At 39.3% G+C, this 21,358-nt stretch overlaps 1 protein-coding gene across 1 annotated transcript in view; it reads right to left on the bottom strand.

The window, feature by feature from the left end:
• Positions 1 to 4,902: 4,902 nt before the first annotated feature.
• ORC3 (origin recognition complex subunit 3) overlaps positions 4,903 to 21,358 on the bottom strand; it is a 128,085-nt gene continuing 111,629 nt past the window's right edge. The window contains exons 17-20 of the mRNA XM_044676370.1: positions 11,819 to 11,960; positions 6,486 to 6,602; positions 5,525 to 5,604; positions 4,903 to 5,172 (exon numbers count right to left, since the gene is read on the bottom strand). Of these exons, the coding sequence (XP_044532305.1) occupies positions 5,067 to 5,172; positions 5,525 to 5,604; positions 6,486 to 6,602; positions 11,819 to 11,960 (445 nt within the window). The 3' untranslated portion in view covers positions 4,903 to 5,066. The remainder of the gene's footprint in view (positions 5,173 to 5,524; positions 5,605 to 6,485; positions 6,603 to 11,818; positions 11,961 to 21,358) is intronic.

Raw genomic sequence — 21,358 nt, 5'->3', positions numbered from 1 at the left:
CTCTTCTACGTTAGCCTATCCATTAGGCTACTTAATTTTAAAAGACGAGTGACATGAAACAGATAAATTACTTTTTTCTTTATATGTTGAGGCATATGGTTGTCTTTCAACTCTTAGGCAGAAAATGACAGGGATGCAAAGCTGGGACTGAACTTGAAAAAAATGAACTTTGAGAATCTTATGCTCTATCCTACTTCCTCTTAAAATATTAGTAGTTTCTTAGCAACACCAAAGCATTTTACTTTTACTCAAATCTTGACCTACAACAATCTGGGATTTGAAACTAGGCCTTTATATGATAGAATTTATTATCTAGAATGTAAGCTCTATTAAATGACAGAAGTTTACATTGTACATTTAAGATAATTCTGAAATCCTTTCTACACTGATAAGACTGTTGAATAAGACATTCTGAGAGTCTTATTTTTTATTAAAGGCTGTAGCCTCCATGTTAGAATGGAACCACTTGAAACATAGCCTTATAACAAATGTCCCTTCATGTATTCTTATTTTCTAATATAGAAGCCTGCTGTAATGGCTTGTAGAATCAAGTAGAATTTAGTAATATCTACCTGGAATTTTGCTATCTGGCAGCCTCACTTAAAAATGGCATCTCAGTAACCGAAACCCCAAATCCCTCGTACCTTATCAGTGAGTCCTTCAGCCCATTTTGCGCGCGTGTGCGTGCGCGCGCGCGCGCACACACACACACACACACACACACACACACACACACACACACACACACACACACACACGGTTAGCTGGTTTCTAACCCTCTCCCAGATTTTTTTAAATTAATTCTTCGAACAGAGATGAAGGAAAGAGGGAACCATTATAGCTAAGCCCACTAATAGCAAGAATAGAGAAAGATTTAAATCAGCCTGATAAAACCATTGTTTCTACTTAATCCATCAGCCCCTCCCCCACCCCCCAGATCATTAATATATTTATAGCACGGTACTATAGACGTTCATGATAATGCTGAACCATCAGAAGATTAAATTGTGTTCCATATGCTATTGAAGAAGGTAGGAAAATACAGATTAAAATGAAAAATTGATATCAGAAGGGGTAAATCTTCAGCGCTATTCAAGGTTTTTTGATAGCTGAGGTTTTACTGTACCATTTCATCTAGGATATAAGGTTACATAGTCTACTAACAGCTTTGTTGATTTAGAAAACTATAGGGTCTACTGAATGTGATGTGCTTTGAATGTTGATTGAAGCTGTCTTTTTTTGGGAAAATGTTTACTGACACAGGAGTACTTGTATTGGAATATTTAACATTATACTGGTATTCATAATAAAATATGACCTTTCCACATGTTGCATAGCTGATGTTTTGGAGTTGTTTTTGGGGAAAGGGTACCGCCCATCTACTGGCATTCAGGATGGCAAATGACAAGATTGATTCAGCACAATTCAGACTGGTGCCAGTTGGGGATTCTGGGTTGCTTTGTGGCAGTCTTAGACCTTGCTGGATCAAAAACAGCTTGCCGCATCTTCACCCCATCTTGGTTTGATGTTGCTCACAAAATAGGGTCTAGAGCTTAAACCTTTTCTCCACCTTTAGCTGACAAAATAAGCTTCACCAACCTGTGTACCAATAGCTAGGAAGAACTCTTGACAGTCAAATCAACTTAATAAAAATTCTAAATGGATACTTCTTTAAAAATTAATTTCATTGTTTCCATGTTGACAAAACACCCCACATTGGCTTTTAAATACTCTCTGTCCATTGTAAATAACCACATCAATACCATACTTAAGATATTTTAAAAATTTATGCTCTCTCAGCCTGTACAGATATCTTTTCACCCTAGTATTTGTGGTTTGGAGATTATATATATAATGGAGCATTTCACTCTAAAATTTCAGTTTAATTCTTACATAATATTGAGGCTTTTATTAAGCATGCTTAATTAAGCCTGTAAGCCATACTCATGACTATTATAAACGGGAGGGTACAGAGAGGTTGTGTGTTTAGGGCCTGGTGGCATGGTGGTTTTAATATTTGTGGATGTAATCTGGGGCAAGGGGGCTGCATTTATAGTGGATTTATAATAATTGAGGTAAAACTTCAAGGCACCCCATTAAATTAAAATTTCCTGTCATGATCAGGGAGATTAGAGATGAGAACATTTTAAGCTGTGAATATCCAGATGTAAAATAAGCTGTAAAAAGTACATAAGGCATTTACAATGCTGCTATCCTTACATAAATTGTTCACTTGGTTCTATTCACTTGACTCTGAACTGGTTTATCCTACTCAGGAATCTCTTGGGACACAATATTCCATTATGTTCACATACCATAATTTATTCAGTCATTCCCTAATTGCCTAAGAAGCAGTCTAAGGTATTCCATTAGATGATAGTGTCTTCCCTGCTTCCTCTTTCCATAAAACAAACAAAAAAACTGTTGACCTGTCTTAGGAAAGTGGCAAAAGCTAGGCATGGGGTTGACTATACTGCCAGGGAATGTCTGAGGTCAAATTTGAACCTAGGACCACCTATCTCTAGGCCCTGTGTTATCCACTGGACTACCTAGTTGCTCCCATTTTTTTTTTTTTTAAGATCTGGAAGTTTGTAAGTATTCTCTCCCCAGTCTCTAAAGCCCTTCTCCCTATCTGCTTATTTCTGGAGGGGAGGGTGTGTGTTTTGGGGCAGGGTGGGGAGGGTGTTTGGAAGGGGGGGGGGGTGTCTTCTAGAGCAAAGCTGATTTGATGCCCATATCCCTGCCCTTTCTTCCTGTGTTTGTAATCTCTACATGTCCCAATTATGGGGAATAACTAATTCTACCCTTTCCTTTATCCTCAAGTATTCCTTCTTTTAGTCTCCTTTTTTCTCTTCAAACCCTCAGGACAAAACCCATCCACCCTCAAGACATTTGGTTTTAACTCTCAATAACATCCAGCATTAAAGTTTTTTCTTTTCCCCTGATTAGAAAGTGAGCGTTGTCTACAGTCTCTTCCAATAGCTCAGTTAATTTACTTTCTTAGGTTGTGGGTTTTTTTTTTTGTTTTTTTTTTTAAATTCTTGCTTCCTGCTCAGCTCTGGTCTTTTATCCTAAATGCCTGAAAGGACTCTTCCATTCAAGGTCATTTTTTTCTTGCTCCTGGAGGAAGAGGTTTTGCAAGGTAAGCTCATCCTTGATTGTAAGCCTATCTTTTTTGCCTTTTGGAATAACTTTCTAAGATCTCCACATTTAAAGTTGAAAATGCCAGTGCTAGTGTGGTCATGACTATGGTTCCTTGGAACGTAAACTGCTATTTTCTGGATGCTTGCTTTTTTTCACTGATATATGAAGTCTTAACCTTGACTATTTTACATTACTGTGACTTTTCTTTTGGGAGTCCCTTTTCAGAAGATGATAGAGAAATTCTATCTAACTTTGCTTTGCCCTCTATTTCTAACAGTTCTGGACAGTTTGTATCTAGGTTTTTATAAAAATCTTGGTTCTCTATGGTTTTTTATATCATTTTCTTATTTTGGATTTTTTTTTCTACCTCAGAATTGTTCTTTCCTGTTTACAGGGAGTTCTTTCTTTTGGTTAAGGCTTACCACTTCTAATTTACTTATTCTAATTTTTCTTCAGGGCCTTAATTTTTTTTTTAATCTCTACATTTCTTCTAGGTATTTCTAAGTTCTTGTGGCACATTTATTCTTTTTGTCTGCAGTTAATGGAGTTACCTGCTGTTTTTTGAAGATTTTAGATTTGCAATAATTCTTGTTACTAGTTTTAGTATTTAATTTTTAATTTGGTATTTAATTTTACTTGACTCTCCAACTTCTACTCCCTTTTAGGGCTTGCTGGTCTAAGATTGGCTTTGCTTATTTTTCCCCTAGGTTCCTAGGCTTCCCTGGATCTTAGAGGTTCAGAACTTTAGATCTTGAGGAGGAGGATCCTATTAATTCTGAGCAGTGTTAAGAACCTCAGAGCCCTGATTACAGTCAGGCACAAAGGGACTTCTTTGGTTACTTGGGTCTTTCTCTAGGAAGCTGTCTATTCTTGTGGCCCCCAGATACAAAGCCTTGAAGGCTATCTGTGTCCCGGGTCATTTTTAATTGCTTGGGAGACCATCCTGTGGTAATCACTGACTTTGCTGCCAAGCCCCCTTTCCCATAGCCCTCTTGTACTGTTTAGAGGTGGAGTAAGTCACTATAGTTTCTCATTGGATTTCTTGATCTTTACTTGGTCTAGCATGAACTTTTAAGGTTTTACTGAAGTAATAAGTACATATGTGGCTTTCTTCTGTCTTCAGGCAACCATCCCAGTCACAAGTTCCCTCCTTTTTTAATATGCCCCCTTTGAAGGAAAAAATAACCTTTAAAGATTTTAAAGACCCTTAAAATCTAGTGCTCATGAGATATGTTAATATTTTCACTTATAGAAGGGAGAGGCAGGAATATCCTGTGGTGGACGGAGAACTGGACTCAAATATGTCCAATATGGGCTTTGTGACCTTGAGCAAATCATTTAACTTCTAAGTGTTCCATGTAGTGCTCTTAAGCCTGTAAATTGCAATCAGTCGGCAAGTATTAACATACCACTAAACAGAAGTATTGCAGTTCCTGCCTTCAAAGAATTTACATTCTAATTGCACAAGATGTTCATTTGCATCGGTGAGGGGAATTTATTTACCTGGAATTTCCTCTAATAAAGAAAAAGTAAGTTCTAACCTCCTCCTCCAACAAGAAAAATAACTGGTGTACCCTCTAGGATTAGCTACTTTAAAACTTTATTTGAACATTTATAGCTGATGAGAAGCTTGTGTGATATCCAGTCATTGCTCAACCTTCTAAGAATGGTCAGTTGAACAAATGTTGGGGTGGGGAAGGGGGGGGAGTGGAGGAAGAGGGAGTGAGCTATGTCAAACCAATTAAAGCAAGTATACAATTTACATTAGTCAAAGGACTTTATTATATCACACATACTTCATAAGTTCACAAAAGGGATTGACTCACAATCTTGTAATGACTTTAAAGAAAACAACAGACGCCACAGAATTACCAGAGAACAAAACAGGCCGCACTGCTCTCCTGGCACTGCTGACTTGCCCTCTAACAGCCTCCCCAAGTCAGCCTTGCTACATGATCCGTCTTCTGTTTGGTCGGCTTTATGAACCCTAACAGTTCTAGTTCAGATACAGCTCTAATAAATCGAGCACTGAAGGCAAAAGCTAAGGAAAGTCACCACTCCGTGTTTCTGCTCTGGTGTTAGTGTGTCAATTGAACAGAGACTGGGGACTAATGAAACATTCAAGTAGAACCTATTACTAAGGAAAGTTAATAGAAACAAAATCAATGTTGAGTACCTAAGTGAAGTCCCCTCAATTTTTCAAGTGGCATAAAATAGCTGTCCCAAATTTCTTAAATAATAGCCTAGACAGAAAAACAAGGACTTGAATGACTAGCTAGCTACTGGGTTTGATTTTGTAAATCTTTGGTGAAGATTTGGGAAATTGACAGATCAGTAAGTTTTGTGTTTCTGAATACCGTAAAACTATGGAAAAGGATACTGGATAATTTCCTTTTTCTCTTCTGAGGCTGTGGAATTTGGATCTGTTTCTTCAGCAGCTGTTACCACTGTTGCAAAAGCCTTTTGAAGGGACCAAACATAGAACTTAATACTTTGAATATTTTTAGGCTTGCCAAATATTCTGCACATATGGACTGTGCATATTTGTGTCTTGTCCTTTTTTTAATATCCCCTAGTTGAGCCAGACCAGACAGTGCTACTGACTAGTATGCACAGTTGATTCTTTATTCCACCCCCATCAAAATGCCCTTTATTCTTAAGTATGGCAATCCTAAATACTGTATTTAAAATAAGTCAATACCATGGTTAACTAGGTATACTTACAAGTTTAAAAAATCTGAGCAGGTGACAAGAAGGAAGGAATAATTAAAAGCAACAGAAGTCAAGGCTCAAGGGTGAATAAGTGACTCTTTCCCTTCCCTCTCTCCCTCCCCTCTAATTTCCCCCAGCCTCCAATGAGAAGTTGCCCTTGGATCTATAGAAATTCCTCTCCCCACACTTAACCATCCTTTGCTGGAGGCATGCCTTTATAATGCTGGTGAGAACTGCTTTTTCACTGAAAAAAATAATACAGGTTACCCTACAACAAAAGTGAAACAAGGGTAGTATCTTAATCCTCAAAGGACTCGTTTGAGGGAGGAACAATAATAATATTCCTGTAGAGTATAACATCTCTTAGAAAAGAAATAAATACAGCTGACTAGAGTCATGCCCAGTACTCTCTGAAGCCAGTACTTTCTGATTTGGAATCTTAATTGCTTTCACATCAAAGGTATATTTTGTTCCTTTACTGGGACAATGAAAATATCAAGAGCTGTTTCAGACTTTCAAAAGTAGAGATAAAGGATGTTAAAAGAACAAATCAAAGAATCAATGCAACTAAAATATTCAAAGAAAGCTGTCACATATGACTAAATATACCATTTTCCTCAATAACATACCTCTGACCAGTCCACAACGTTGATGAGCCTGCTACATTCCAGATGAAGTTTGTATGCTATGCAGATATCAGGTGCTACATTTGGAATAGAGTCATCTTCACTTTTCAGAGCCTGATTCTAAAAGTAATGTAAATTGTGATTGCATTTCTTATAGTTGGTAAGAGGCAAAATCAAACTAATGAGCTTCAATAAAAAGATCATTTTTTAAAAGCATCTTTCAGTTGTTTAATATGTTGCATTATTTCATTGAGTTATATTTATAAACTATAACAAACAACATTCTTTCCTTCTAAGACTTTGGTGAGACATTTATTTTGAGGAATATTCTCAGGATCAAAACGAGAACAATGTTTCTTTATTCCTTATTTTTTGTGATCAGTAATTGCTAGGAAAAGGCATAACTGGATTATTACTCTTAAAAAAAAAAGTAGATTTTCTTTTTAATTTTCAACAAAATGTTACTTTCATAGTTTTAACAGCCACCTGTCATATACATAACTGAGTACTAAATGAAGGTTCTGTTTAGATAGAATTAAGCCTAGAAAACACTAATTAAAGCTGAGATTTGTTGGGCCAACTATAAACTATCATAAAACCAAGTCCTTCTTCAGAAAAAAGGCAGCTTCCAGAGGATCTCAGAAATATTCTAAACCATTTCCCTTCATATTTCTGATGAGAGAACTGAAGTTTAGAGAAGTTGGGTACTAGTTAAAGGTCACAATTTCTACCTACTTCCTACAAATCCAGTGCTCCCTCCCGACCCATATTGCACTACGTTTTCTTCTTAGACTTCTCCAGTTTCTAATATTCTTAAATGAAAAGGAGGAAGAAAAAAACAAGGCATTTTTGAATCAGTCATTTCTTTTTCTCCTTCCCTTCTGGAGGAGTATCTCCCACACTCCACTCCCCCACCCCCAAGGAATTGAACCCTCCTGGGAAAAAAGAAAAAACTGGAGGGGAAAGCTGATATATACACGTACAATATTCTTCTGTCTTTGTTTGTCCCTCACTTCTACTGAGAACATTATTTGTTCTCAACTCATTATTGATCCTTCATTCTTATTTCTTTTTAGTGATCTTTTCATCTAAGTTATAGTAATTGGGATATTTTCCTTCTGGTTCCTCTTGTCCAATTTCTCTTACAGTGGTTCTCAAATAAGTATTATAGGATCATAGAGCTGGAAAGGATCCTAGAGGCCGTCTAGTCCAACTCTCTCATTTTATAGATGAGGAACTGAGGCCCAGAGAGATTAGATGATTTGTCCAAGGTCACACAGTTAATCACTAGAGGAGTGCTTTCTACTTAACTTCCTTAAGGTTTGTTTGGAGTCTTTAGAAACTATATTGAGATACTAATCCTAATCCTACCCAACTAGAAAGGTATACAGGGAGCCATTTTACTGGTCATAAGAAAATTTGTTTTGTTTTGTGTGTTGGTGTCAAATACTCAAAATATGAGAAAAGTCCATTAGAATTAGACCTTAAGAATGTAACAGTAAAGAAGTCTGTAGAAATAGGCTTGTCATGAAAGTCACTAACTCCAACAAAATGCTAGTTTTGTTTTCTATGTACATGACAGCTGTATCAATCACAATTCTGCTAATTTAAGGAAATGCTCAAAAGAAGCCTGTCCTTTTAAAGGAGCACATGCTACCATCTATTCTGGAGAAGAAAGACCAGCATGGCAGCCTACAAAGTGTTCTTAGAGGAAAAAAAAAGTATTTGAGTAATCAATTGGAATGGAAATACATTTTAACTTAAGATACTTTGTCATGGGCTTCCTTTTTAAAAGTATGTTTAGAGCAACAGGCTGGAACTCAAGACCTTGGGTTCATATTTGGCCTCAGATATTTATGAGCTGTGTGACCCTGGGCAAGTCACTTAACCCCATCTGCTTAGTCCTTACTGTTTTTTTGCCTTGGAATTGATACTCTCGATTCTGAGATGGGAGATAGTTTTTTTTAAAAAGCATGTTTAAGACTGGTAATTTTGCACCATTGAGTTTTTTGTTAAAAGCAGAGAAAGAGGGAAAATATATAGAAATCCTGTTTACTTCCCCTATAATAAACTTGGGGCGGGAGTGATTGTTCTCTTGCTGAGGACAGCTAAACCTGGGACCCAAAGTGAGGTGATGAATCTTAAATGGTATTAGTCATTCAAGTTCCCCTCTGTGGCTGCTGCTTTCCTCCCATGTTGCATGTTGGGAAATCAAGAACAAGAATTCGGATTTCCTGCAGTGTGCTGCAATGACACCACCACCCAATGGGGAGCGAGGGGCTACCCTTGGAGAATAAAATGACATCTGAGCAAAATTCAAGATGAAATTTCAAACTGTGTGAGGTTTTTAAGGTATCAAGATGGACTCGTTGGGTCTCTGAACAAATTCTAGCCATGGCCATTGACCAAGCATGCTGCTAAGAATTACCCAACAAGTGCTGAGGCAGGAAGTGCAACGATCTTCATTTAAAAATAAGGAAACTGAGGCCAAGAGAAAGTGCCCTACAGAGGCAAGAGACTCAAACCCAGATCTTTGTTCGGCAGACCATGTTGTGGCCACATGCCTGGGAAGGTCATTCCATCCTTGCACTCCTTAGAATCTTTTCTACAGCAATTTATGTCAGAGTTTATGGGGAAGGCGGTATGTGCCACCCTGCTGATCAAGGCCATGAGGCAGTTATTAGCAGACACCCTACCCTGTGCCTCCAGAGGCCAGTGCCCAGTGCAGGGGCAGCAGACAGCAATGACCAGGAAAAGGGTTGAGGGCAGGCATTGGTCAAGAGGTCATCCTTGGCCATCACTGGGGAAGTTTGGTAGAGAGAATTTCTGCTCAAAAATCTTTTCCTTCCTTATGTACATGGGGTGCTTCCTTTTGTTGCTGCCCATCCAGCACCCACCCCAGAGGGGGCACTCTCGAGCACACCCTCTGCCCCAACACATTTCTTACCTCTTTCTCTGTGGCCAAGTAGCCAGGAGCCCTTGTGGGACTCTGCCTGGCACAGTAGAGGGAGTGTGGGAAGCCTCAGAAAGGCCGGGGTTTCTGTGTCAGCTCTGCCTCTAAGTAATTATGTACTTTTTAAATTTATTATTATTATTAATATATTATTAAGCTACTCATTAAGTAATTATGAGAGACAATGACCAGCATATATTTAGCTCCCACGACATGCTGGGTACTGTGCTGAGCACTTCATAAATACCTCCTTTGGTACTCACAGCAATCCTGTGAGAGAGGTGCTGTCTGTACCCCTATTTTAAGTTGAGGAAACTGAGGCCAATAGAGGTGAAGTGCCTTACTCGGGATCACACATCTTAAGGATCTGTGACAAGATCTGATCTTGGCTCTTCTTGACTTCAGGTCCAGCTGTCCCATTCCTACGTGCTCCAGGGGCAAAATCACTTTGCTTTAGGCTCCTCTATAGAAGGAGATATTTTTGGGTGAAGAGGTCTCTAAGGGCCACTTGCTGCCCTTAGGGCTGTGCCAGTAGTGGCCTCCACCAGGGCATCTTTATTAAATTCTGCCAACAAAACAGCGAAATTTCTGTGGCCTTACAAAAGTCTCTTCTTGGCCTCTCTGTCTTACCAAGCTTTAATCCTTCCCTCTGGTTGTCAAACTCCTAAAAGTGGACCATCTCTGGGGAGTTGGCTGGCTGAAGTGACCCCTCACAAACGAGCACTGACAGAGCACAGAGCTCCCAAGTCACCGCTGCTTCCAGTCAGGCACCATCTTTCCTCACACCCTTCCAGAGGGGCTGTGCCCACCCTGCCGACTCCCTCTCAGGCTCTGACTGGACACCTCTTTCAGCCCTACGTGTCTGCTATGCTTCCAGACCATTTCTTACATACGAGTCACAGCTGGTCATTGGCTGCAGTCACCTCCTTGCCCACTGCGTGTTTCCAGTGCATCTTTGATGAACTACAATCTGATTTTTCCCAGCCTGTGGCCTCTGCATCTGGGCTGCAGAGCACCCTAGGAGAGCACTGACAAGGAGAGCGAAGGGGTTGGGGGAGAAGGGGAAGCCCAGTTTGTCAAAAGCAATTCAGTCTTCTATTTCTTTTGCCCAACCTGATGAAGATATTGCCCAGATTACAATAAAGGTAATCTCTAACATACTCACTACTCCCCTGTGCCACTTCCTTCCCACACAGGTTTGCCCAACCACTGTCGTGCTATAATCTGAGTAACAGTATTCATTCATCCAGTTAGTTCTCACATGGTTGCTAGGCTGGCCTCTTTTTAAATGGCCATGGATTTTTTTTAAACCCTTACCTCCTGTCATAGAATCAGTACTGTATATTGGTTCCAAAGGCAGAAGGGCGGCAGTGGGGATTAAGTGGCTTGCTCAGGGTCACCCAGCTAGGAAATGTCTGAGGTCACTTTTTAACCCAGGCTTTTTCATCTCCAGGCCTGGCTCTCCATTGGCTAAGCCACCCAGCTGCCCCAGGCATGGTTTTTTTTTTTTTTTTAAACCCTTACCTTCAGTCTTGGAGTCAATACTGTGTATTGGCTCCAAGGCAGAAGAGTGGAAAGGGTAGGCAATGGGGGTCAAGTGACGTGCCCAGGGTCACACAGCTGGGAAGAGTCTGAGGCCAGATTTGAACCTAGGACCTCCCATCTCTAGGCCTGGCTCTCAATCCACTGAGCTACCCAGTTGCCCACTCCAGGCATGGTTTTTATTAAAGACACTTAACAGTGTTTTGAGGCTTCAATGCAATCATCACAACTAGAAATTATGTGGAGAACCTCACTATCTTTGAGAATCCTCCTTCCATTTTGGTTTTTCACTGGCTATTCTCTCTGAGATGTTGATGAACACAGAGTGAGGACCAATGCACAAGTTATTTTTGCACCTGCCAAGGAATTTGTGTGAGCTTAATATACGAATGGAAGTTACTTTGTCAGTAGTATTTTGCTTTTGTCAAATGCTTTTTTAAAAAATTTACAAATAAAAGTTCTACTATAGCCTTGCATTCATTTTTTAGTCAATTGTATCACTGAGAATGTCGTCTGCTATAAAAAATTTTTCATCAATACCTGTGTACACCAATCAAAAATCTTATATTTTAGAAAAAAGAGAAAAATGACAAATGGTTCAGCAGTTGCTAATGTCTTGTCAGTCATCTTTCTTTCTTTAGTAATAATACCAACTATGACTTACTAGACTAAAAATCCAATTCATAACATTTCTAAAGAAAAAGCTCCTAAAAGCCCATTGAGAACAAAGCACATGGTTTAGAATGTCAATTCCAACAAGTTTTATGACATGCATTACTGCAGTGACCAACCAAACATCTTAGCTAAGATACCATTTACTTCCTAGGAACTCATTTCCTACCTTCAGATAATGATATGGATTGTTGAGTGCAGTATGAAGAGCAATTCGGGGAGCAGCATTCAAGTGCTCACGCAGCGTGTGAGCTCCAGTAAAATATACCACCTCATACAGTGTCTGCGTGTCAGGAGGGGACAGGTATTTTCTGAAATAGTCAAATTGAGACACCAATTTTTAGACAAGTAGTTCTCTACATCAAAAAGTCTCTCAAACTGCTATTATTGATCAGGTTACTGTTTTTAAAAACTAAAAATAGACTGCAAACTAACTCTGTATTACTTATCTTTTGGGGGGGGGGTCAGAGAAGTAAGGGGAGATGGGATCTCAAAGGTCATCAAATTCTGACCTCCCTTCTCCATTTTGCAGATGAAACTGATACCCAAAGAAGTTAAATGGTTTGCCCAAATTCACAAGTGGTGATAATTGTCTTTTAAGTAAGACTTCATATTTTTAAGGAAAACAACATAAAATGTTCATTTTTAAATTAAGTCCCTAGGAGAAAAATGACACATGTAGTTTGGTCCAAAACTTTAAAAAAACTTAAAATCTTTTTTTTCTTTAAAAGACATATAACTAAATGAATTCAAATACCCTTTCATAAAGTAAACATTTAACTCATTTCTTGCTCAAGATATATATCAATTTTTTGAATGAAATTTTTTCAAATCACAGTCTCAGGAAAACTACAGTTTATACGAGCTGTCCTAAAGAAATCATATACTGGGGTTTTTCATGTAGTAGCATACTTTTTTAGATTTAAATTTTTAAATGATTTAAGGAAAAACGTATGGTCTTAGATCATTGCAGACTAGAATTCCTTGTCATTTAACTTTTAAATAAATATTTAAAGAAGTAAATCACTGAGCCACATTTTAGGTATCCCTGTACCCCCAACTAAGCTAGATAGCGGGAAAATGCCAACAAAGTCTATTATTTTAAAAGTCATTTAAAAACACATTTGGCACATGTACATATTGGTTGGGCTGTGCCAAGATATGAATGTGTTACCCCAGTCTGAGCAGACTAGAGAGGCTATCTATCACAGGGCCCAGGCTGGAAAGGAATAAGAGAGGTACACACAGATAGGCCAGAGGGCAGGGTAACAAAAGGTCATGTTTCCTAACTTGTTTAAAGAATTAAAAACATATCCCTTAAAGAAAGATCATGGGCCTTGCTTAATCCAGTGGGCAAGTGGGAAATATTCTGGCAGCATGAAACACCTGTAGCAGCATCTGGATCCTTAATGCAGGGCCCTTTCCCCTAATGTTTACTTCCTTCACCTGTGCTTGAAGGCAGAGGAATGACTACCAGTGGATTAAAGCTAAGATGGTAGTAGAGATGTTTTTAGTATTCTAAGTTGGAAGCTTGAATGAATTTTCCCATAAAAATACTTGTAAAATGATGGTTGTTGATACTGTACAAAACTGGTTAAATTTTGTGGCTACTTTGTACTAGTAAGCCTTAATTAAATATATGAATAGATAACATGACCTTCATTCTCCACTGTACAGTAACCTACTAGGTGACCATCACCTTAAATGGCTCCATTGACCTTTCTGACCACTACTTCTGTCTTTCTGCTTTTTCCAATGCCTGTCTTTACTATTATCTTTTATTTCTTGACTTCTCTCTTTCTTTTCTGTATATAAACTCATTTTCCTTCCCTAGACCAATTTGATCCTATGTAATCAATCATTTCTATTATGATCCTTCCTCTAATGCCGATATTCCTTGTCCATTTTTGACCCTTTAGAGTTTCTATTCTTCATCACCTTCATATCTTCCGCCTCACTTATTTCTCTCCTAATCCAGTTGTCCAAATGCTGATAATCCACTGTCAATTCATGCTATTTAACCTCAATTGGGTATCACCATTGCATGCCAATTCTTTTCTCTTGATACCCAATTAAGTTCTTCACACTCTCCCTTTCTCTTTTCAAGAACAAAACTCCTTCATTCCCCCTCTTCCTTCTCAGCAGATGTCTTCAACTCCTATTTTACAGAGAAAAGAAAGGCTGTCCAAATTAAACTCTGTCAGCTCCTTAAGGCTTCTTGATTTCATCTCTTCCAATGCCCCCGTTTTGTTTCATCAATCATCTCCCCCCTCCCTTATATAAGCTTCATTTCTGCCTTCTGTATCTTTTCCCTTAATTTATCAATGTTCTTAGGTCTCCTCTATCTTTAAAAACAAACACATAAACACACCCTCCTTCAACCCTGAGTCACCTCCACTCAAGCTACAGTTGTATCTGGTAGCCTTTAGACATCATCTTTGTCCTCTTAAACTCATTCTTCTTCTGAACATCCCTCTTTCTGCCATGTTCAGTTACTCCTTGTTTTCATTACCCCCCCACCGGCCTGGACTAAACAGTTGCTGAGTCATGCTGAGCAAAGGTGTCTGTCTACTGAAAAAAGGTCTCAATACACTCTAGTGGCTCCTCGCTATCTTTAGAATCAAATATAAATTCTTTTTTGTCATTTAAAGCTCTTTACAATTTGCCTTCCATCTTATTTCATGCCTTATTATATTACTCCTCTTCAAGCACTTCTGTTTTGGCTAAGCTAAACTACTTGCTGCAGTTCATGCATTATTTTCCACCTCCTGTCACTGACTTTGCACAGGTCTTCCTCGCTTGCCTGGAAGGGACCCTCCTCTCACTTTTGCCTCTCAGAATCACAAGTTTCCTTCAAAGATCAGCTCAAACACATCTAGGCCAAGTCTTTCCATATGCTCCCAACAGCAAGTGTCTCCCCAACAAACTACTTTGTATTTATATTACTTAAAAATTTTTATACATTGACATGTTTATACATCGTTCCTTCTGATAGAATTTAAGCTACTAGAGGTCAGGAACTATTTAATTTTTGTTTTTGTATCTCTAGCATCTAACATAGGCATTTAATAAAAATTTACCAAAGGGTTGAAACTGAGGATTTCTTGCCTCCTTTCTCTATTCTTTTACCCTTGGTCATCTTATCTATTCCCAATGTATAATGATTAGTCATTTCTATACAAATTTTGACTCTAACAAAACATTTCAAAGTGCCAATCCCCTATCTATAACTTCTTACAAATATTGTTTCCTGGGTCCCACTAGCACTTCGAACTTAGAACAGCCCAAATGGACTTCATCATTTCCCTCCATTTTCTCCTTCCCTCACCCCTCCCAAAACCCTTTCTTGCCTTTGCTATTGATAGCATCACCAATCTCCTAGTCAATCAGTGTATTAACTTAGGAGTAATTCAGAACTGTTTCTTTTCTCCCACTTCTTAACTCAACCATCAGTTGCTACCTCCTTTTGATTCTGCCTCTCTGTTGTCTCTTGAGTCCATCACCTCCTGTAATCCTGTATTTCATTCACCCTAGTTCAGGCCCAGATTCCCATAAGAACTTCCTATCTGGATTTCTTCCTTCCTATCTATCCTTTGTCTAATCCTCCCTGCACACCACTGTCACAATCAGATTCCTAATGTGCTATTTTGAACATTTCACTGGTCCAATCAAAATATCTTCAGTAGTTTCCCAGTGAATCAAACACAATCTCTCTGTATTCTCTCTCTCTCTCTCTCTCCCCTCCACCCCCCGCCTGTCTGTCTGTCTCTCTGTCCTGCCCCCTCTCCCCCAACCCGCACCCCTTGTTTTTTGGATAAGCATCAGTTCAAGTGCTAGGCAACTGGGGTTGAGTGACTTCCCAAGGGTCACACAGCCAGAAAGTGTCTGAGGCCACATTTGATCCCAGGACTTCCTGTCTCCAGGCCTGGCTTTCTCCATCTACTAAGCCCCCTAGCTGCCTCAGTACAAACACTCAAGATGGTCCAGTATCTCCAGCTTATCTTTCCAGCCTTATCTTAAGCTACTTTTCTTTAATCTGCCAAACTAGAATCCTTCCCACCCTTGTTTCTCACACTTCCCTTTTAAGGCTTTGGTCACACAGTCATCACTGTGAACTCTTTGCTCTCCACCCCATCACCACTTTCCTATCTCCATCAGCTAAAAATCCCTCTTTCTTCTCAAGTACCCTCGTCTCCTCTTTCATAGCCTTCATCCAGTGAAACAACTCTTGTGGAGAAGTCAGCTATTCCCAACAACTACAAGTCCCAGGGCAGACAGGTCAGCCGCACTAAAGCAGCAAAGCCAGGGAGAGCCAGGATGGCATGGCCTGGCAAGCCATCTGCACTACTACCCCCACCCTGACCATTGCCTCCCCACAGATGGTGTAGCCCAGGACTCCGAGTTTGAGGATCATGGGAACAGCAATGCCTCCAGAATCATAGTCTCACTTCAAGCTCAGACCTCTGAGCCATCCCTAAGAGGAGAAAACAGTGTTCAGGGGAGCTCTATCTTCCTTATCACCACTCCTGACAACTGCTAACCAACTATTACCCACAGGCAAAAAGGCTCAGGAGCCCTGGGAGAGGGAGCCCCCCAGACTTCCAACTGCCAGTCAACTGCTGCCTCCAGGCAGGCAAGGTCCCCTAAGGGACAGGAGGCAGCACATGCCAAGCAAACCAACTGCCACCACCCCATGACCTCTCTCTTCCCACAGATTCTTAGGGAGACAGTCCAGGGCCATGGATCCAAGAGCCTTAGGATCAGTGATGCTCACAAGCCAAGTGTCCTCAATCACTGTACTGAGAAACAACCCCAAAGGAGATGCAGTCTGAAAACTGTTCCTTCTAAACTATAGTCACAGCCACAAAATACTCAAAAAAGAAAGTCTTAGCACCAAAATCCTTGGTCTTATCAAATGGTTCAACATCAAAAACCATTTTTGTGCATTTATCAGAGCAAATAACATTAAGGAAGAGACATGAGCACCTGCTCTGTCACTGCACACAAAGGACCATGGGACTCTTCCACCTCCCATGTGGCTAAAGCCTTCCATATGCGTTGTCCCCATTAGAATAAGAGCACCCTGGGAGCAGGGACCTTCTTCCTTTTCTCCTCAGCACTTAGTACAGAGGAGTCACTTCATAAATGCTTCTTTATTTGTGAAGTCTTTCCTAACCACTCCAGCTGAAAATGATCTCTTACTACTTACATTTCTCATGATATCTTAGTTGTTGCATTGTGCTGTGTACTTTTCACATTCTGCCTTACAAAATGCCAATTCATGAACCCATTCATCTGCTCCAATTAGCCTAGGCATCTCTGAGAGTAGGACTTGGATGCCTTCTGAATCCCAAATAGCTAGCACAGACAGGTGTTTAATAAATATTTATTGGATTGATTTAAATCAAATAACATTGTTTCTATGGGAAAATGCATTCTAAGGCCCAAAAAGTGACTTTAAGGGAAACTATAGGAATAAAAATATATTCTTAAGTTGATTAATATTACTTAAAATTTACCAAGACCAGATGGATAGCACAGTAGATAAGAGAGCTGAGTTTAAAGTCAGGATGGCCTGAATTCAAATCCTGACTTAGCTACTTACTAGTATGTGATCCTGGGCAAGTCACTTAATTGCCTCTACTTCCTCATCTGCAAAATGGAGATAATAGCACCCACCTAATGTTCATGTCTTCCCACTTTCTCACCTCCCTAATCCAATCTAGCTATCCTGCTGAAATCTTTCATTACTCAATAACTGCTTTTCTGATTTCACATAATTGAAGGGATAAGATCTCAAAGGAGGACTTCTGTAATCAAATACTCTTGCACTTTTCCCCCCTTCTGCCTCTATGTGCTTCTTTTCCACATGAAGCACATATATTAACTTCCAAACTCATTACTCAAAGCTGCCACTGAGAGAACTTTAAACTAGAATTTACATTTTGTTGAAGTCGTTACCATCACTGCATGTATATAGCAAGTTAGTGGAAAAATGACACCCACATAGCCAGCTACAGTAAATGTGAGAATTTCAGAAATTCAAGGTTATCCCCTGAAAAGATGTGTTACTTTCAATCATGCTTGGGCCACCATCAAACCCTCTCCATTTGTAAAATTTCCACTTTTAGCATATGGTATTGCAAGTAATTTACCTCCTGGGCACAAGGGAGCTTTTCTGCTATCCTCAAATAAACAACATCATGGGAAAGATCAAGTGTTTGTCTTTAGTGTGCCAGAGTTCAACTGCAGCAGTTGAAACAACCAAAAGAAACAAAACATACACATCAGAATTTCTTTTTGCCCAGCTGCAGAAAACAACTTGGGTGGGAATATACCACTACAACTCTGTCTTTAAGTAAAAATAGTTGATGGATGTGCTCAAAAGCTGCCCGGAATTGGGTAGCTATAATGTGTGTTTTTCAGGTCAAGGATAGGCAGCTTGAAAAATTTTCCTTACAAGTAATGCTGAAAATATTGGACTTTACTTAGCACCATCAAAAACTGGGAATTGAAGGATTATTTAAAAAAAAAAATCCAAAGCCAATCATTTTATATGTAGCTGTTTCTACTCCCAACTTCCTTTTCTACTAAAAAGTAGTTCCAGATAGGTTGTGAGTCTTTTCCTTTGGTCTTTATTTCTGTATTATTTATGGAGTAGCCTTCTTCTAAAAAATCTAAAGCTCTTAACAAAGACCAATGATTTAACCCACAGACACTTTTGAGGGAGGCTGGCCATATGTAAAATGAGGAAATCTAGAGTATCCTCACTCTACTATAAATCTTATCTTCTCTCTTGCACTATAAATGTGCTATATATAACATTTATCTCATTATGAAAGATTCTGCCAAGAGAAAAAGACTTAGTTATTCCCCTCATTAATTAATTTGGCTACACTACAACTAAGGGAAGCATAGGACTGAAACAATTTCTAAGGAAAGAACTTTGAAGATCTCACTGACTAAAAAGCAGAGTGCTGAATAGTATTAGATTTAGGGAAACCTCTTCTGAGAGGAATGGCAAATGTTTTTCAACGTCTGGGTGGAAAACAAAAAGAGAGTTAGATGATATTTGCTAGGAAAAACCTGCATGAATAGGCCATGAAATAATATTTAGGATACTGGAAAAAACCATCTCAAATGGAAGTTAAAAGAAGACAGGCACTGTGGGAAAGAGACTGGATTCACTGCTAAACTTTTTTAGCCAGCCCTCAGCAGGCCAACTGTCATATAGCTGGTGTCCTTGGGATACACACCTAGCATGCTCCAATGATTATGGTATGTTGAATGTCACCTCTCCAAAGAGAATGATGAATGAGTCAAGACCTCACACGTAGAGAGCAAAATGAGTTTTACTCTTAATGAGGAAAGTTAAAAAAAAACAACACAACACTGAAGACATAGCTAGAATAGGAAAGCTTGGCTAGTAATTAGCTAAGCTACAGAGGAAATCTCCAGCAAGCAACACAGGAAGAGATTGATGGATAAGAAATCCAAACATGGCCAGTTCCTAATTAACTGTACCAGGTCTGAGAACCATGTCTCTGCCATATGACTCAACTGAGAGGGGGTGTCACAATCTACTTTTGGCAGTAGTTCACTTCTGTCCAGTTCCCCCTTCCCCATTCTGGCAGGATTAGCCTCTGACCTCACCACAGTCAGAAGGATTAATCTCCTTTCTCTTTCATGGTTAGTGCTGGAAGGATGGTTGACTGCAAAGCTCTACTTTTCCATTCTGATACATTCCAAGTTCACTGTTAGGCACACTCTTCATTTACAATGTGTTTCTGAGGACTTATCTACTTGGAACCATGTTTAAGTTGTTGTCAGTGTTTCTTTCTATTCCTCCCACCTTAGGTGGGAATGGGAAACAACTTAGCAGCTCTCAGCCTTCTTTTAGCTCTGCCTCACATCCTAAGAGATGGCTCTAGCAGGAATATGCTTCAGGCTGGGCTAGCTGTATATCAGTTTGCATGACCTCACTGCTTTTGTGAAGGTCAAGGATTATGGGAAGGAAATGAATGAGCCCAGGTAACAGGACACTATTCTCCAACTATTTTGAAGGCCGAATATATAAAAATACAGAAAAGGACAGTTAGGTTGGTTTCTAGTTTTGGCTTTGGAAGCTGCACAAATAGGAAAAAAGAGGTTTTGGCTTTTGTGATATTCACTCACAAAAATGAACAATATGGAAATATGTTTCACGTAATAATAATGTATAACCCAGATTGAATTGCTTGCCAGCTCTGGGAGTGGGGAAAGGAAAGAGGGAGACAGACAATTTGGATCATATAACTTCAGAAAACTTACGTGGAAATTTGCTATTACATGTCATTGGTAAAAAATAAAAATAAAAATAAAAATAAAAACAGGAAAAAAGAACCTGATGTCCAGGCAACAATCCAGATTGAAAACTAATCTTCAAGACAGTTTTTGCTGATGAACAACAATCCCAGCTTGATAAACTGTAAAGCTTCTGTTTTAGAAACTTGGAACTAGCAACAGTAGAGGGTTAAGGCAGGTGTTAGCCCAACAAGATGAGATGAGAACTATTAATTATAGAGAGTAATTTTCTACTACTAGGCTACTTCACTTCTATGCTTCCATTTATCACTTTTATATGGAATAGTTCTTTCTTCATAATCTTTCCTCATATTTTGTTAGTTAATTGGGACCTCTTCCTCATAGATCATAGTTTCTCTCTGATATGCAGCCACAACAGTTCTGCCACCAAATTGTCCTACAAGATAGTGCTTCTCATTTTCATTGAGGATGTGTAATTCCTTAGAAACAAATTCTCTGTGCCATTATACTTCCATTCTAACTGGGCTGCTATTTTTCTTATAGGTTATTTCTTTCCTCTCCCTTCAGCACCTAGCCTGCTTTTGGCTTTCAATCATCACTAAATATGAATAATGATAAACAGCTAGGATGACAGGAGCAACATCTTGCTATTTTCCATTATCTAAACCTCTACTGCTTCACATTCTTCTTTTATATTTTCTTTGCTATCTCCTGAAATTTAACCATAGATCCAAATGGATGTCCCTGGTAATCTGCAAGCCCTGAGATAATTTTATATAGCTATACAAAGCTGTCTTTTTATGAAATCCACAGACCACAATGACGATTAGGGTTTGTAATAGGGAATGACCTTTTTTGTGGAGTCATGATGTTTAGTCAGAGGGTTTCTAAATTTACTTTATGTATGGTTCTCAATTTAATGTACACAACAAGTTAGATGGACAGTCCATTTCTAGAAAGTGAAGTCCATCATCTGGGACTTGCCAGGCTGCTCCATTTCTTTTTTTTTTCTTTTTTTTTTTTTTAACATTTATTAATAATCATTTTTAACATGGTTACATGATTCATGCTCCTACTTTCCCCTTCACCCCCTGCACTCCCCCCTCCCATGGCCGACACACGTTTCCACTGGTTTTGTCATGTGTCCTTGATCAAGACCTATTTCCAAATTGTTGGTGGTTGCATTGGTGTGGTAATTTCGAGTCCACATCCCCAATCATGTCCACCCCGACCCGTGCGTTCAAGCAGTTGCTTTTCTTATATGTTTCCTCTCCTGCAGTCCTTCCTCTGAATGTGGGTAGCATCTTTACCATAAATCCCTCAGAATTGTCCTGGGTCATTGTATTGCTGCTGGTACAGAGGTCCATTACATTCAATTTTACCACAGTATATCAGTCTCTGTGTA

The sequence above is a fragment of the Gracilinanus agilis genome, chromosome 4, assembly GCF_016433145.1.
Source record: "Gracilinanus agilis isolate LMUSP501 chromosome 4, AgileGrace, whole genome shotgun sequence".
Lineage (NCBI taxonomy): Eukaryota > Metazoa > Chordata > Mammalia > Didelphimorphia > Didelphidae > Gracilinanus > Gracilinanus agilis.
Note: the sequence above shows the minus strand (reverse complement) of the source record. Positions and strands in the feature narration are given on the sequence as shown.